This window comes from Lithobates pipiens, unplaced genomic scaffold (genome assembly GCF_037356315.1).
Source record: "Lithobates pipiens isolate NorthernLeopardFrog02 unplaced genomic scaffold, aLitPip1_a1.2 Scaffold_10, whole genome shotgun sequence".
In the NCBI taxonomy this organism is placed as follows: Eukaryota; Metazoa; Chordata; class Amphibia; order Anura; family Ranidae; genus Lithobates; species Lithobates pipiens.
The window spans coordinates 53,078,122-53,095,025 of NW_027507686.1; the positions used below are offsets into that span (position 1 = coordinate 53,078,122).

The following is a 16,904-nucleotide window of genomic DNA, read 5'->3' on the forward strand; positions in this document are numbered from 1 at the left end:
CTGCTTATCTGGGCCCATCAGTGCCATCCTATCAGTGCCCACCAGTGCCACCCATCAGTGCCGCCTATCAGTGCTCATCAGTGCCACCTATCAGTGCGCATAAGTGCGGCATATTCGTGCCTCCTCATCAGTGCCACATAATCAGTGCTCATAAGTGCCGTCTCATAAGTGCCACCTCATCAGCGCCCATCAGTGCCGCCTCATCAGTGAAGGAGAAAAATTACTTATTTACAAAATTTACTGACAGAAACTAATTTTTGGTATTTTTTTAAGGAAAAAATAAAAAACCCAGAAGTGATTAAATACCATCAAAAGAAAGCTCTATTTGTGTGAAGAAAATGCTAAAAATGTCACATGGTTACAGTGTAGCATGACCGCGCAATTGTCATTCAAAATGTGACAGCTCTGAAAGCTGGAAAATGGCCTGGGTAGGAAGGGGATGTAAGTGCCCTGTATTGAGGTGGTTAAACATAGAGGGGGACCTGTGTCCCTCAATAGAATTCATGTCAAATATATTACCCCAAGTACAAAATCCATATTTTCTTTATTTTCGATAAGGGGGCACAAGAATTAAGTAACACACAAACCATATTACAAAGAGAATCTGAAGGGACCAACATCTAAACAAAGTTTGAATGAAGCAGGGCCAACAGATAGGGCATTGCCACAGCTCAGGGGGAGAGCACCGGGTATCAATCTTAGACCATGACAGCTAATCACCAGTAGGGGTAAAATTATACCTACTATAAAAAGGACAACCAATCACGCAAAAGAAAAAATAAGTGGAAAAACAAACTACCAGAACAGTACTTCGACCAAAAGATAGAATGCAATGTTTAAAAGAGTATAATGGGGTATACTTGGATTGACAAGGTATGTCCACAGAAAACACCAGCCAGTCAACAGCACGCTAACCTTTTTCCTTAGGGACAAGGTGATCTATAAAAAGAAGAGGATGCGACCTGATAAACCAGTAATCTCTTAAAGACACATGCATGGATGTCAGAGATCTTACAATCCAAAAATAGAAAAAGAAAACCTTAAGTTAGGAAAAATAGAAGGGTAATAACCCTGACTCCTTTTAAAGGTGGGGGTGATCAACATCACCTGCATAAAAAAAGGTAGGCAAGGATGAAAATATGCTGTAAGTGTAACGCAACTTGGTGTACAAGGATATCAGGAGCAAAAGGACATTTGCAGGTGCGGTACGGATCTCTGCCACACCTCTGATGTAGACACAGGAGACCTCTGTAGTTTATGTCTAATGTCAAATTTTTAAGATATAGTTGACCAGTGTTTCTATATGGGCTAAAGGCCAGTCTTTCTTCTACTGCACACATATCTAAGCCCTTGTACACACGGTCGGACATTCCGAAGGAAAATGTCCGATCAGACCGTGTTGTCAGATAATCCGACCATGTGTGGGCTACATCGGACTGTTTCCGTAGGAATATCCGACCGACAAAGTTTTAGAGCTGGGCTATAAAATTTTCCGACAACATGATCCGATCGGACCTTGTCTGATCATTTGTAGAGAATTCCGATCGAACAAAGTGCCATGCATGCTCAGGTCAAATTCCTAGACCAAAGCTATTGGCTACTAGCCTGAACGTAGTCCCATCGTAACGAAATAACGTCATCATGTTACGAACGTTCGGATTTTCCAACAACTTTGTCCGACCGTGTGTATGCAACACCAGTTTCGGACAAAATCCGTCGGACAAAATCTGACGGATTTTGTTGTCGGAATGTCCGACCGTGTGTACAAGGGCTTAAAGCTATCACACAGATTTCACCTGATGGATCAGCAAAACAGAAGTAATTGAATACAGCATACTCACAGCAATGGAATAGGCTAGGAACATAATTATGATGACGGTGATAAATCCAGAAATGTCACCCCAGGCCCTGCGTAGAGTTGCTGTGATCATGTTGAGTTTTGGGTTCAATCTCAGCAGATGCCACAGCTTGATAGTTGATAGGAGCACTAGGAAAGCTATAAGGTAGCCCAGGGCTGCATCTGCAGTGGCTGTTTCATTAAAACTTACAAACCTGCAGAAAATTAAAGCAAAAGGCATATTATTCTTTATTTTGTAAAAAAAGAGAGGCATGGAAAATAAAATGTCAACATAAATTAGATTAGCATTTTTGTTAATTTGTATTCCACATTAACAGCCATATTTTATATGTACCTGACAACCTATACATATTTTGCCAATATATGTACATTGGTAACTTGTGATGGCATAAATGGCTGGTGGATTAACAGGTTGTGCATGCATTAATTCTGATACAGGCTATAAACTGGTTGCTGTATGTAAATGATGAATTCACTTTAAAAGATTTATATTCTCAGGAAGCAAAGTTAGAACTAGTAAAGGGAAAGAATGTTTTGTTTTTTGTTTTGTAACTGTATCGTAATAATAATTTCTGCTAATATTAATGTGTGCTTACAGTATATGTGTACAGTGAAACCTTGGATTGCGAGCATAATTTGTTCCAGAAACATGTTTGTAATCCAAAGCACTTGTATATCAAAGCGAATTTCCCCATAAGAAATAATGGAAACTCAAATGATTCGTTCCACAAGGATTTATTCATAAGTCCTTTAGTTTAGAGTCCATATAAAAAGATTCTAGCAATGTTATAGGTTGTGTAAAAATAAAATGTCCATCCTCAAATGGCAGCCTCCACATGGGGATTAGAAGCAAAATCCATCAGGAGCAGGGCCGTCTTTAATATTGATTGGACCCTAAGCAAACATTTTCTTGCCCCCCCCCCCCCCCATGAAGTTTCACTCTCCATCTGCTCTGAGACATACAATAAGTAGCAGCTAGACTAAAAATCTGTTTACTGAATCAGATCAGGCAGCAATTAGTTGCCAGAGGTTACAGTGTATCATTACCACTCACTGGCTGGTTGCTAGAGGTCATAGCACATTATTTCTGCTTACTGATTGGTTGCTAGAGGTTACAGCACATCATCTCCTCACTGCCTACAGACCATGGACTGGGGAGGTGAGGGACTCATTAATAGACAAAAATATTCCTAGGGATCCTAGGACTCATGGGATCAGTAGCAGTGCTAGGGGAAAGGACAGGCTGTGACCAATGGCAATGCTGATTTTTTTTTTTTTACTGACTACCTATATAAAGAGGAGTGTCAATACTGGCCACCAATGTAATAGGGGTTTACACTGGCCACCAATTTAATAGGGGTTTACTCTGACCACTAATGTAATAGAAGCAGTCACAGTAACCACCAATGTAAGGAGGGATTTACACTGACCACCAAGGAAGGGGAACATCCACACTGGCCACTAGTGTGAATGTAAGGATTCTACACCAAGCACCAATGTAATGAGAAGATTTACACTGACCACCAATGTAACTGAGACATTTAGCCTGCGTTCACATTTGTGCGTATTGGGAACGTATGCAAAATCACTTTCCTGACACTACAGAAACGTGTTTCCCTTTAGCAGATACACAGCAGTGACATTAATTCATTTTGTGTGATTTTGAAAAAAATAATTTGGACTTTCTTCTGCATTTGTAGTGCATAGAGCAGCACACTGAAATTAATGGGCTGCCTTACATGTGACCTACATCTTTATCCACTCTGTCAGTACTCATTTGCATCCTTAAACCCCTGCTAACCTTTGCACCCCAAACCATCCCCACCCTCTCCACTCCAATCCCCATCCCCTTTAACTCTACCTGCCTCCTCTGCTCATCTTTGCACCCGCCTTCCTTACCTCCATACACCCCCTTGCTCACCTGTGCACCCCAAACTGTAATTCCTTCTCTGCCTACCTCTGCACACCCCACACAACCCTCCATCTCACTAATTTGCTTTGCTTTGCAGAACAAGCTGATGGTAGGCTTAATGACCACAGTTGTAGGCAGGATTTTCAAGCATGCCCCTTTATCTCCCCAGTGGGCAGCATTCAGTATAGGTGATGGTGGGTTTGACCTCAGGGGGGCATGATATACATATAATTTCTGCTTATATTTACATATGAATGCTGCTGTCTGCCACTATTTACATATGAATGCTGTCACTATTTACATATCAGTGTTGGTATTTACATATAAACACAGGGTCTTCAGGTGAGTCATCTGTACACAACAATAGGGCAGAGATAGGCAGCAATAGTAACAGAACATCACACTGAGATATCAGGACACAGCACAGGACTAAAACCTTAAGGGTCAAGGGAATTTAAACTGGGATAGTTGGCAAGTATGAGGCAGCTGCTCTGGGCCCCACAACAATGACAGCGCCCAGGGAAGCTGCCCCTTTTGCCTTGCCTTAAAGACGGTCCTGATCAGGAGCTACAGAGTTTAAAAGAGAAGAGAGGCACCTCTAAGTGAAGCAATATGTTGTACCTTCATATTGCTACAATTAGAGGCGCCTCTCTTCTCTTTTATACTCAGTTGTGACATGACGCTACTTGTATAGCAAGACATCGCTTGTATACCAAGTCAAAATGTATTAAATCATTTTGCTTGTCTTGAAAAAGGCTCTCAAACCAAGTTACTCTCAAACCAAGTTTTTACTTTATAAGAGATGTATGTATAATATAGACTGGAAAACACGTGAAAGGGAGACAAGTGCTCTACCTGTTGGCTGCATATGCTAACACAAAATGATCACATGCAGTGTTTTACATATGACTAAAGAAAAGAACTCTATATATATATATTGTTAACCCTGACAATCAGACAGATGGTTGATAGTAATGATATATACTACTCACTCATCCTTGTGATTCTGGTAGTAATTGATGTCCTTGTTTCCAAGAATGGTCCTCTTTACAAACACAGAAAGGGCACTCCAGCTTATTATAATCAGCGCCAACTCCAGCAGGTTCCACTTACTGTGGAAATACCCCCATTTAAGAGTTTTCATGAGTTTTCCCTGTGGGCAGTATACAGAATGTTAAATATTTTTAAAGACATATAAATTCCATTAATAATGTTGGGCTTATGTGCAGGCAATACTTTTTGCATGTTTCATTTTCAAATTTGCACTGTAAAATTTACAGCTGGAAGTATGTTTTCTTGTTAACACGCTTTTCATACATACACCTAATAAAGAAGACCTTGCATTAAAGCACAAGGGTCACATACCTTGTAGACCTATCTCCATGTAAAAAACACACACAAAAAAAAAAAAGTATAAAAAAAAGTAAAAGTTATGTCACGTACACACAATCAAATAATCCCCCCGTGTTTGGGCTCCGGTGGACTTTTTTTACCAAAAAGTTTGCGTGTCCCCCCCACCCCAAAGCACCTTGTCCCCATGTTGATGAGGACAAGGGCCTCTTCCCGACAACCCTGGCTGTTGGTTGTCAGGGTCTGCGGGCAGGGGGCTTATCGGAATCCGGGAGCCCCCTTTAATAAGGGGGCCCCTGGATCCCGGCCCCCCACCCTATGTGAATGAGTATGGGGTACAATGTACCCCTGACCGGCCGGGTTGCGTGCTCAGATAAGGGTCTGATATGGGCCTAGGGGGGGACCCCCACGCCGTTCTTTTGGCGTAGGGCTTCCCCTTTAAGTCCATACCATACCTGGAGCCGTGCTCAAAATGAACAGACTTTCCTCCGTGTCTGTGGGCAAGTCCGTTCATTTCAAAAGTACGGCGGATAATCCGGCGGACTATGTCCGTCGGACCTAGTCCGCCGGAAAAGTCACGTGTGAGGGCAGGTCCGCTCGTTCGGACAGTCCGGCGGACTTTACGGCGGTTTGTCCACTAGACTAAGTCCGCCGGATAGTCTGATCGTGTGTACGCGGCATTACTTTACACACCAGCTTGTGGCCCTGGACTTTCTCCAGGGGTCCTAAAAAGCTGATGGTCCCAAATCTTGGGAGAATGCTCCAGCACTCTGCAAGAGCATTTTATCGTAGAACTTGTGGTCAGCTTTTCCAAGATCCCAGCAGATGGCCCAGCAATATCATCCTCATTTGAGCAAGCCTTGCTACAAGACAAATAAAGCCGCGTACACACGATCGGACTTTCCAACGGCAAATGTTCGATGACAGGCTGTTGTTGGTAAATCCGACCGTGTGTATGCTCCATCAGACAATTGTTGTTGGACTTTCCTGGAATAGAATTTTCTTTTTTTAAACCAGAGTTTACTGTAACTTTAACTCTTACATTGGGTCAATGATATGGTGACCACATTTTTAAAAATAAAATCTGGAAACACCCTACTGACACCACCCCCCTCTTAATTTTTATTGGGGTTGGGACAGTGTCAGAACCAGGGGATTGGGTGTAATAGGTAGCATGCAATAAATACCACACCAAATGTTGGGCATGGCCAAATTGTGCTAACAATGGGAGGGGATAAACTACTTCAGCCCTGGAAGATTTTACCCACTTCCTGACCAGGCCATTTTTTGCGATACGTCACTGTGCGGGTGTGTGACGTGGTCTTTTGGTGGTATTTGATCACCTCTGTGGTTTTTATTTTTTGTGCTATAAACAAAAAAAGACTGACAATTTTGAAAAAAAAAAAAAAATGTTTTACTTTATGTTATAATACATATCCAAAAAACAATAAAAACAAAAAAACAAAACAAATTTCTTTATCAATTTATGCTAATCTGTATTCTGCTACATATTTTTGGTAAACAAAATCCCAATAAGCGTATATTGATTGGTTTAGTTATAGCGTCGATAAAAAATGTAGTGCAAGCGCTCAGCCTATACACACTTCTTATAGTGCTACAAAATAATATGTGCTCAAATATATGTATAGTATTACCCAAAGGAAAAAAATATAGATGCACTGTAATAAAAATACAGAATATGAAATTGTATAAATATATACAGTGACCTATATATATACCAAGAGAAGAGGGTAATAGGATGTTGTATCTCTAAAAGAGAAAACAGTGACTATGAATATCTGTAAACAATAAACACAGTGATAAAATCCATAGATAACTGTGAAAACAGTGACTGTGAATGTCTATAAACAATAATCTCAATAATGAAGTCCATAAATGAATATATAGTCCAAAACAATCGTGCAGAGTGCCAGTAGTGACCAGGATCCTGTGATATTGTGACCGAAAAAAACAATGTTCCACCATGTGACAATCCCACCACCTTATAGGGTGTAGGCTTACCAGATCTATGTGACCCTAGTAGGCATACGCCTCAGGGGTCAATCAAAGCTTGCGATCCCAACCAAAGAATGGTCTCAAGGATTAGGTGTGTCAGTCATGGCATATACGATCCCAACAGATGGCTAGATGTGGTCAATATTCCTCATGTGCATATATAGATCCAACAATGATTCAGGCATGAAAGATGAAAAGACAGAACCGACATGGCATAATAACGTCTTTAAAAAAACTTTAATAAAAAATATTTTGGTAAAACTCACATTTCCAAAAAGTACAATCAAGCGTGTCAGGATAAAAATGGCAGTAGCGGAGTCCTCCCGACGCGTTTCGACCCACCGGTCATCATCTGGGACCACCCCAGATGATGACCGGTGGGTCGAAACGCGTCGGGAGGACTCCGCTACTGCCATTTTTATCCTGACACGCTTGATTGTACTTTTTGGAAATGTGAGTTTTACCAAAATATTTTTTATTAAAGTTTTTTTAAAGACGTTATTATGCCATGTCGGTTCTGTCTTTTCATCTTTCATGCCTGAATCATTGTTGGATCTATATATGCACATGAGGAATATTGACCACATCTAGCCATCTGTTGGGATCGTATATGCCATGACTGACACACCTAATCCTTGAGACCATTCTTTGGTTGGGATCGCAAGCTTTGATTGACCCCTGAGGCGTATGCCTACTAGGGTCACATAGATCTGGTAAGCCTACACCCTATAAGGTGGTGGGATTGTCACATGGTGGAACATTGTTTTTTTCGGTCACAATATCACAGGATCCTGGTCACTACTGGCACTCTGCACGATTGTTTTGGACTATATATTCATTTATGGACTTCATTATTGAGATTATTGTTTATAGACATTCACAGTCACTGTTTTCACAGTTATCTATGGATTTTATCACTGTGTTTATTGTTTACAGATATTCATAGTCACTGTTTTCTCTTTTAGAGATACAACATCCTATTACCCTCTTCTCTTGGTATATATATAGGTCACTGTATATATTTATACAATTTCATATTCTGTATTTTTATTACAGTGCATCTATATTTTTTTCCTTTGGGTAATACTATACATATATTTGAGCACATATTATTTTGTAGCACTATAAGAAGTGTGTATAGGCTGAGCGCTTGCACTACATTTTTTATCGATTTTCCAGCTAATAAAAAAAAATCCCTAGTTTTAGCGTGTTGGCTGCTCATCATATACATTTCTTTGTATTTATCTATTTCAATTTATAATTTTCCTTTTGCGCAATATTGTTGGTGTACATCTCTCTCTTAGTTATAGCGTCTACAAACTATGGTATACAGAATGTATACTGGAATTAGAATTGTTTTTTAGACTAGTAATCAGCGATCAGCGACTTTTAGCAGGACTCCGATATTTTGGCGGACAATCAGACATAAACTGACACTTTGTGGGCTCCTGTGACACTAATACATTCATCTTTGCTAAAATAAGCACTGTAACTGTATTAATGACGCAGGCTGGGAAGGGGTTACACATCTAGTCTGATCAAAGGGTTAACTGGGTGCCTAGCCAGTGTTTTTGTGTACTGTGTTCATTGTGTTTACTAGGGGAAGAGTCAGATTGTATTCTCTTGCAGGGATGCAAAATCCATCCCTTCCCCCCAGCAGAACAGAGCTCTGCCTTGATTACATGTTTTGTGTCTCTGCCCAGTAATCGGTGGGTACCGGTGGACACCCAGTGCCCTTCACCCGCAAATCGATTTCCACTGTGAATAAACACAGCATCGGTGTTGACGTGAGCACCCTCCTGCAGTGCACATAAATATACGTGATTCTGCACAGGAGAGCCGCCCTGTAGCAGTAAATCTAGCTATGGGGTTTTAGTGGGACTGCCACATTGCGTGGACAAATCTGACCCTAAGTGACAATTTTTGGGGGACCAGTGACACCAATACAGTGATCAGTGCTAAAGAAATGCACTAGGGGGAGTGGATTCACTGGAGGAAAAGAGAGATTGTGATTCAGCCTAGCTGATACACAGTGTCTCTCTTTTCCTCTTTGACAGAGCAGCGGTGTGCTTTGCTTACATCGGCACACCGCTGCTCTGTTTCTCTTCAGAACAATCAGTGGGTCGGAGTGGCCATCGGGGTCACCGGACATGCCGATTGTCTCCTGCTGTGTCCAATCACAGCGGGAGCAGTGCACGCTCCCCCCCCTAAACTGCCTGCGCAAAATCACATACAGGTACATGATTTTGCACACCTAGGCTGTCTATAGTTGCCAACATTGTAAATAAAATTTATAGGGACACTTTTTTGTCTGTAGGCGGGGTCTCAATATAATTAGGGGTGGGGCATTCATTTTAAGGCGGAGTGCCTCCTTACATCAGGTGTTCCCAGTGGAGTGCCTCCTTTCATCAGATATCCCCAGAGGAGTGCCTCCTTACATCAGGTGTCCCCAGCGAAGTGTCTCCTTACATCAGGTGTCCCCAGCGGAGTGCCTCCTTACATCAGGCATCCCCAGCGGAATGTCTCCTTTCATCAGGTGTCTCCAGCGGAGTGACTCCTTACATCAGGCGTCCCCAGTGGAGTGCCTCCTTACATCAGGCGTCCCCAGCGGAGTCCCTCCTTACGTCAGACATCCCCAGAGGAGTCCCTCCTTACATCAGGCATTCCCAGCAGGGTGCCTCCTTACATCAGGTGTCCCCAGTGCAGTAGAGTCCCTCCTTACATCAGGTGTCCCCACGGAGTGCCTCCTTACATCAGGCATCCTAGAAGCAGCTCTGGTACCAAAAAAAGTCCTGATTTCCCGGGACAAAAGCAAAATCCCAGTATTTTAATCGGGACGGCCTCCGATCGGGACAAGGGTCCTAAAATCGGCATTGTCTAGGGAAAATCATGACTGTTGGCAAGTATGGCTGCCCTGCTGCAGTAAATGTATGTGAAAGCGGTCAAAGGGGTATGGTTTTATAAAACCTAAGCCTACATTACATGCAAGTGCAAGACGGACAATAATCCACATCCTTACCTCCAGCAACAAGTCTGCAAAAGCCAAAGGGGAAGGGGAGGACTAGGAGGGCCGTATCAGCATGTGACATCATCAACAACCCCAGACACAGCCGGGAGCAGACACACTCCTCCCCACACTCCTAGGATTATTACATGCTGTTCATAATCAGTCACTATGGGATTAGTTTTCTATATTCTGCAAAAAACCTGGCTGATTCTCTCTCTCCCCCTACTGTCCATGTCCCCAATTCAGCTAGGGATTTAGTTTCTATGATGAGCATTTCCTCCCTATCACACCTGAGCAGCCCATGTGACAATAGAGTCACACATGTGGGTGTATACACAGTGGTAAATGACAGCCATCTCCCTCCTTCCTCCTCCATGCCCACCAAGCAGCTAACCACAATGGGGGTGCGATATTACATGTAGATTAATAGAGGTTTCCCCTTCCCACTTATTCTAAGACACAGGCTGCTGGGGCCTGACACAGAAATCCACCCACACCATGTTATTGCGAAAAAATAATAAATATTTTTTTTCTCAACTATATATTGGTATGAAAATTTAAAACAGTTTATTGATAGTAATTATTTATTTTTACTCTGTATTCCAAAGGCGTTTTTTTTTATTTATTTTGAACATGTGACCAGCAGCAGAAGACTAGAAGCTCCTCCTGCTTATGTTTCCCTGCAGACAAGCTGGGAAAGAGCTGGGTCATGTGACATCTGTATATCGATTAGGAAAAATATATTTCGATTTTTTTTTCTATTAAAATAATTACAGTGATGCCATCATCCACGTACAGAAATAGAAGGGACAATGTACATTAAACCGTGCGTATTTAGTATCACTTTAAGGCTGAAAAGAAATCAGGGATACATTATTTTAACCAAGGATGAAATTGGGGAATTGTCTGGTCCCCCTAGTCTATGATTCAGAAAGAACTAAAGCCATTGGATCAATTAAAGTGGTTCTTCACCCTAAAGGGGGAGTTCCGCTAATCTGATCCCTCCCCCCCCCCTCCGGTGCCACAATCGGCACCTTTCAGGGGGGAGGGGGGGTGCAGTTACCTGGATAATCCAGGTATCTGCACCCACTTCCGGGTAGACCGCCACAGACCCCTGCAGACGCCCCCCCCCCCCCCGTTGTGTTCTGGGAAACACACAGTTCCCAGGACACAGCGGGGACCAGAAGAGACGCAGTAGGGAACCGGGCAGTGAAGCCGCAATGCTTCACTTCCCGATTCCCTGACAGAGGATGGCGGCGGGGGCAGTAGCGAGACGAGCGATCGCTTGTCATCTGCTGCCGACATCGCTGGACCCTGGGACAGGTAAGTGTGATTTTATTAAAAGTCAGCAGCTGCAATATTAATAGCTGCTGGCTTTTAATATTTTTTTTTTAGGTGCAGAACCACTTTAAAGTCGAGTGACTATCATTTAGTAGAAGAGATCAGTTCAAAAGGGGGGCCCAGGCACCTACCAAGAAGGCAGGGTGTACCGCTCTATTGAAGAAATTGATCCTTGGTTCTAGTATTTGTATCCCCACACCCCTACTCTCCGGACCCCCGTGTGCCCCCTTCCCCTGCAGTGCTGCCAGCTTACCTCCTCTCCTGCTGGCAGCTGCTGCAGACACACAGGGGGGATAGTTTTAGGACAAGTGTGGGGGGGGGGGGGGGCCTTAAAGGAAACAAAAAAAAGGGTTAATTAAATCCACAAGAGCTTTTTTTACCACTACTATTCCTTTATACAGGGGGTCCCCAGGTTACGAACCCGTTAGGGACTTTCCTCCTGTTTGTAATCCGGAAATGTTTGTAACTCGGCCGCACATGCGCAGAAAGACAATTACGGACATTTCCAATGTTCCGTTGAATGCCGTTCTGCTCATGCGCGGCAAATTACAGACATTTCCGAGATTTTCCAAGGCTCCGTCTGGCCGTGCATGCACAGAGCAGCAGATGGTCCGCGCAGAATGGCAGAGGGTCCCCGCAGCGCCCTGTTTGTAAGTAGGAGTGGTTCGTAAGTCGGGCGTTCGTAAGTCGGGGACCCCCTGTATTGCCTTTTAAAATGTAAAAATGCAACAATTTAGAATTTGGATGAAAGGTTTAGCACCGGGAAACACTTTTTGAAAGATAAAAAGTGCATTTTATTTACATCTATATAGATCAGACCAAAATAAGAGACAAATGAGGAGGAATGAGGGACAGAGGGACATCGCTCCAAATCAGGGACAGTCACTGGAAATCAGGGACAGTTGGGAGGAATGACTCATGAGCAATGCAGATAGCTGAGCTTGTTGGTGTCACTCAGTCAGCCTTACCTGCACCACCATGTAGTATATGACAAAGAGGAAATAAATCACTTCGGCTGCCACAACAAATATATGTAAGCCATCTGTGTAGGGATACAGTCTGACACTTTGAAGATCAGTGTGAGTCATGAAGATACCTTAAAGAGAAAAGTAAAGTTATTATTTTTTTGTGCTATTTCGTAAAAGAGCAAAAACATACATCATTCATAATTTGATCTATTTCTGTTCAGATTTTTTTTTTATATATAGATAAGTAGGTACAATAAAACTTTCAGGCGATCTTCATAATATAAACCAATTTAAAAGAGGCAGATACAACAAGTCGAGACTTTCAAACACTTCGCCCAGGTTCACACTGCTGCGGGATTGAAATCATGTGAGTTCAGCTGAACTCCCACGTTTTTATTCCCGCATGTCAGTCCGACGATTTCAGAGACATCTGTGTGGGTTCCTGCACAGATGTCTATCGAAATCGCACCTGAAATCACTAAAAGTAGTACAAAAACGAAATGTCAAAATCACATCAACATGGGCGGACTGACCATTCGAGAGCTCGGGCAATGCCCGATGGCCCCATTCCACTAAGGGGCCCCATCAGGGTTGCCAGCCTCAATAAAATCAGGGACAGTATATAAAAATCTTTGTTTTTTAACAATCCCAAGATTATAGCTGCCCCGCCTCTCCAGTACCTTTTCAGTGTGTGTATGTGTATTCTGTGTGTGTATATTGTGTGTCTGTGTGTGTGTGTATACTGTATGTGTGTGTATACTGTGTGGCCCCATCATCTATTGTCTGGGGGGGCCCCATAACCTCCTATTGCCTGGGGGCCCCATAATATCCTATTGCCCGGGGGCCCCATAATCTTCTCCTATTGCCTGGGGGCTCCATATTCTCCTATTGCCCGGGGGCCCCATGAGTTTTCAGTCTGCCCCTGCCCATCAATGTGAACCAGGGCTTCACTGAATTTCTAGTAGTCCCAAAGTAGCGAAGTGCTGACTGTTATAATCTTAACTGTTAGAGCAGGTAACAAACAGCAATAGTCTACAAAATGACACAAGTGTTTAATATCTCAATTTCTGTTTAGGTGAGCATACTTTTACATACAAATTTGTGAATTAATTTGATAACACTGTTATATAATGTATATTAGGTAACAGTTTTATTTTATGCTGGCAGTGGGCTAAATGAAAAAAAAAAAACTGTTAAAGTTAGTACAGCGATTTTCCCACTCAGCTATTGTGTTCTGGCAGCCCCCCTACCAGAACACACTGGTCAGCTCTCAGGGTCCAAATGTCGGCAGTTTCTGTTGAACTGGCCGGTACTCTGCCCGTGTGTATGGAGCTTTAGGCTTTGCGGTAATTTCACTGCATTCATAATTTAGCTATTAAAGTGTACACTAAAACATTGAGCTCTTCTATAGTGTGGTCCATATATATCCAGTTCCAGACCGGCGCACGACGATGTACGTCGGCATATTGGCACAGGCGGGCATATTGGCGTACAGGTACGTCCATTTCTATATGCCGCCCTGCCATCACGTGCGCACCGCCGGTGGCACGCTCGCGTGCCTGTCGGGACCCCCATGAGTCCGGTCACGGGTCCCACGGACTCGATTGCCACGGGGATACCCGCGATTGTCTCACGGGGAGATGCCGTTGTAAACAGCATCTCCCCGTTCTGCCTAGCAACAAGTGACGCTGATCTCTGCTCCATGTGATTGGAGCAGAGATCAGTGTTCACTAACACAAAGCCCAGCCCCCCATAGTTAGTAACACACCCCTAGGAACACTTAACCCCTACACTGCCACCCCTGGTTAACCCCTTCACTGCCAGTATCATTTACACAGGAATCAGTGCATTTGTATAGCACTGATTGCTGTATAAATGACAATGGTCCCAAAAATGTGTCAAAAATGTCTGATGTGTCCGCCATAATGTGGAAGTCACAATAAAAATCGCTGATCGCGGCCATTACTAGTAAAAAAAAAATTATTAATAAAAATGCCAATAATCGCTTATTGCAATTTTTTTTTACCAAAAATATGTAGAAGAATACGTATCGGCCTAAACTGAGGGAAAATTTTTTTTTTATATATATTTTTGGGGGATATTTATTATAACAAAAAGTAAAAAATAATGCGTTTTTTTCAAAACTGTCGCTCTATTTTTGTCTATAGCGCAAAAAAACCCTAAAAAAACGCAGAGGTGATCAAATACCACCAAAAGAAAGCTCTATTTGTGGGGGAAAAAGGACGTCAATTTTCTTTGGGAGCCACGTCGCACGACCGCACAATTGTCAGTTAAAGCGGCGCAGTGCCAAATCGCAAAATGGTCCGGTCTGAAAGTGGATATAGAAGACCTCAATGTTTTAGTTCTGAAAGGGAATTTCACAACTACCCAGGAAAGAAAAACCTTTGAACTAAGAAGAATTTTTACACAAAAAATAATGGCCTGAATTTAGATATAGGTTTCCTTACCCATTATACTAAAGTTTTATGACCCCCTCAGTGACTAGCATCCCCCCTCCATTCTATAGCTCTCCCTCTGTCTTATCTCACTAACTCTGCTGCTATCTTTATTACCATTGATTTGTATTGTTTTTTGTTTGTTTTTTTTATTTTGTTTTTTCTCTTTTCTCTCTTCTTTCCCTCAGAGATGTGTTTTTTTTTTTTGTTTTGTTTTTTTACATTCTGCTTAAAAAATTTGTAAATCAGTACTGCTTGGACCTTGAAAAAGGGGACATACCCCAAAAGCTTGTCCTGAAAAATTGTATGTTAGTGCAAATAAAAAAAGTATCATGGACAGTACTCAATTTTCTCTGTCACAATTGCACTAATACGGCTACAATCACATCAAGTACTGATATAACAAAATGCTTTCAACGGTAATTTTAACAGACCAAAAGGGAGAAAGTAAGAGAAGTTCATTGTAAGGCCCCATTCACACCTGAGCATTTTGTAGTTTGAAGCCTGAGGCTACAAAATGCTGGAGGGGAAAAAAAATCAATTATCCTCTATGGAGACGGTTCACATCTCCACTCCAAACCGCCTAAAGCTCAAACAAGTTCTGGAACTTTTTTTAGGCAGATTTGGTAGTTTTTCTGCTTTTTACATTGGTGACCTTTTGACCTGTACAAAATTGCGGCAAAAATCATCAAAATTGTGGCAAAAAGCATCAAAATTGCGGCAAAAACTGCAGCAAAACTCTCTGTAAAATCTTGCGACTTTCTGCCTGAAAGTGCTACACTTATGCTGTGTACAGACAGCCGGAATTTCCAATGGAAACAGTCCGATGGGAGCTGTTCATCGGATTTTCCGACCTTGTGTATACCCGGGGGTCTTTTTCTGTCGGCATTTCCGACGGTCTTTAGAGCCTGTTCTTAATTTTCCGACGGAAAACCTTTCTATCGGATTTTTCAATCGTGTGTATGCAATTTCCGACACTCAAAATTCCGGCGCATGCTCGGAAACAATTCGACGCATGCTTGGAAGCATTAAACTTCCCTTTTATAGTGCCGTTGAACGTGTTGTATGTCGCAGTGTTATTGACCGTCGGAATTTGGTGTGACCGTGTGTAGGCAAGACAATTTGAGCGAAATTCCATCGGAGTTCTGACGGAAACCATCAGAGCTTTTTTCGACGAGAATTCCGATCGTGTATACGCGGCATAAGGTGTGAATGGGGCCTTACGGTTTACATATACTTCCAGACAGATCTGTGTTGTGATGCTGATAGAACTTTAAAATCCTCTTACTGTTGCACTTACCTAATGCATTGGTCTCAAACATTAGCCGGACAATGCAGAAGAGGTTGACATTGGCATTATAAATTGTAAATTCTACAAAAAGAGCCCTTGTGAAATCGTCCAACCAGACATTGTTGAAAAGGTTTCGCAGAATTCTAAAAAGAGAAAGAAACATCAAGATGTAATTGAACAGCAGAATCTTTGGTTGCTTTTGACTCTAAATAGAGACGCATTATTTGTTCTCTTCTGCTCCACCTCCCACAACTTAAATCCTCTCATTCCTGCTGTGTTTGAGCCTCTTCAACTGCAGCCAGAAAAAAAAATGATTTATTGCTAAAATGCCAGGATAGAGTAATGCCGCGTACACACGACCGGACTTTTCAACATCAAAAGTCCGACGGAACAATTCCGGCAGACTATTCGATCGTGTGTGAGCTGCAGCGGACTTTTGATTCGCAAAAGTCTGACAGACTTTAGAAATGGAACATGTTTCAAATTTTTCCGCCAGAACTCCGCCGGACCCAGTTCCTACCGAGAAATCCGCTCGTGTGTATGCTAGTCCGACAGACAAAAACTGACGCTAGGGCAGCTATTGGCTACTGGCTATGAACTTCCTTATTCTAGTCCAGTCATACGTCATCACGTTCGAATCCATCGGACTTTGGTGTGATTGTCTGTGGCCAAGTCCGTTCATTCGGAAAGTCCGTCAGAACTCTG

The 16,904-nt window shown here is 42.6% G+C and overlaps 1 protein-coding gene across 1 annotated transcript in view; it reads right to left on the reverse strand.

Moving 5' to 3' along the window:
- Nucleotides 1–16,904, reverse strand: part of LOC143930570 (polycystin-1-like protein 2) — a 189,505-nt gene that overhangs the window by 16,118 nt on the left and 156,483 nt on the right. Inside the window, exons 37-40 of the mRNA XM_077455002.1 lie at nt 16,209–16,342; nt 12,453–12,580; nt 4,763–4,923; nt 1,842–2,052 (exon numbers count right to left, since the gene is read on the reverse strand). Coding sequence (XP_077311128.1) covers nt 1,842–2,052; nt 4,763–4,923; nt 12,453–12,580; nt 16,209–16,342 — 634 coding nt within the window. The remainder of the gene's footprint in view (nt 1–1,841; nt 2,053–4,762; nt 4,924–12,452; nt 12,581–16,208; nt 16,343–16,904) is intronic.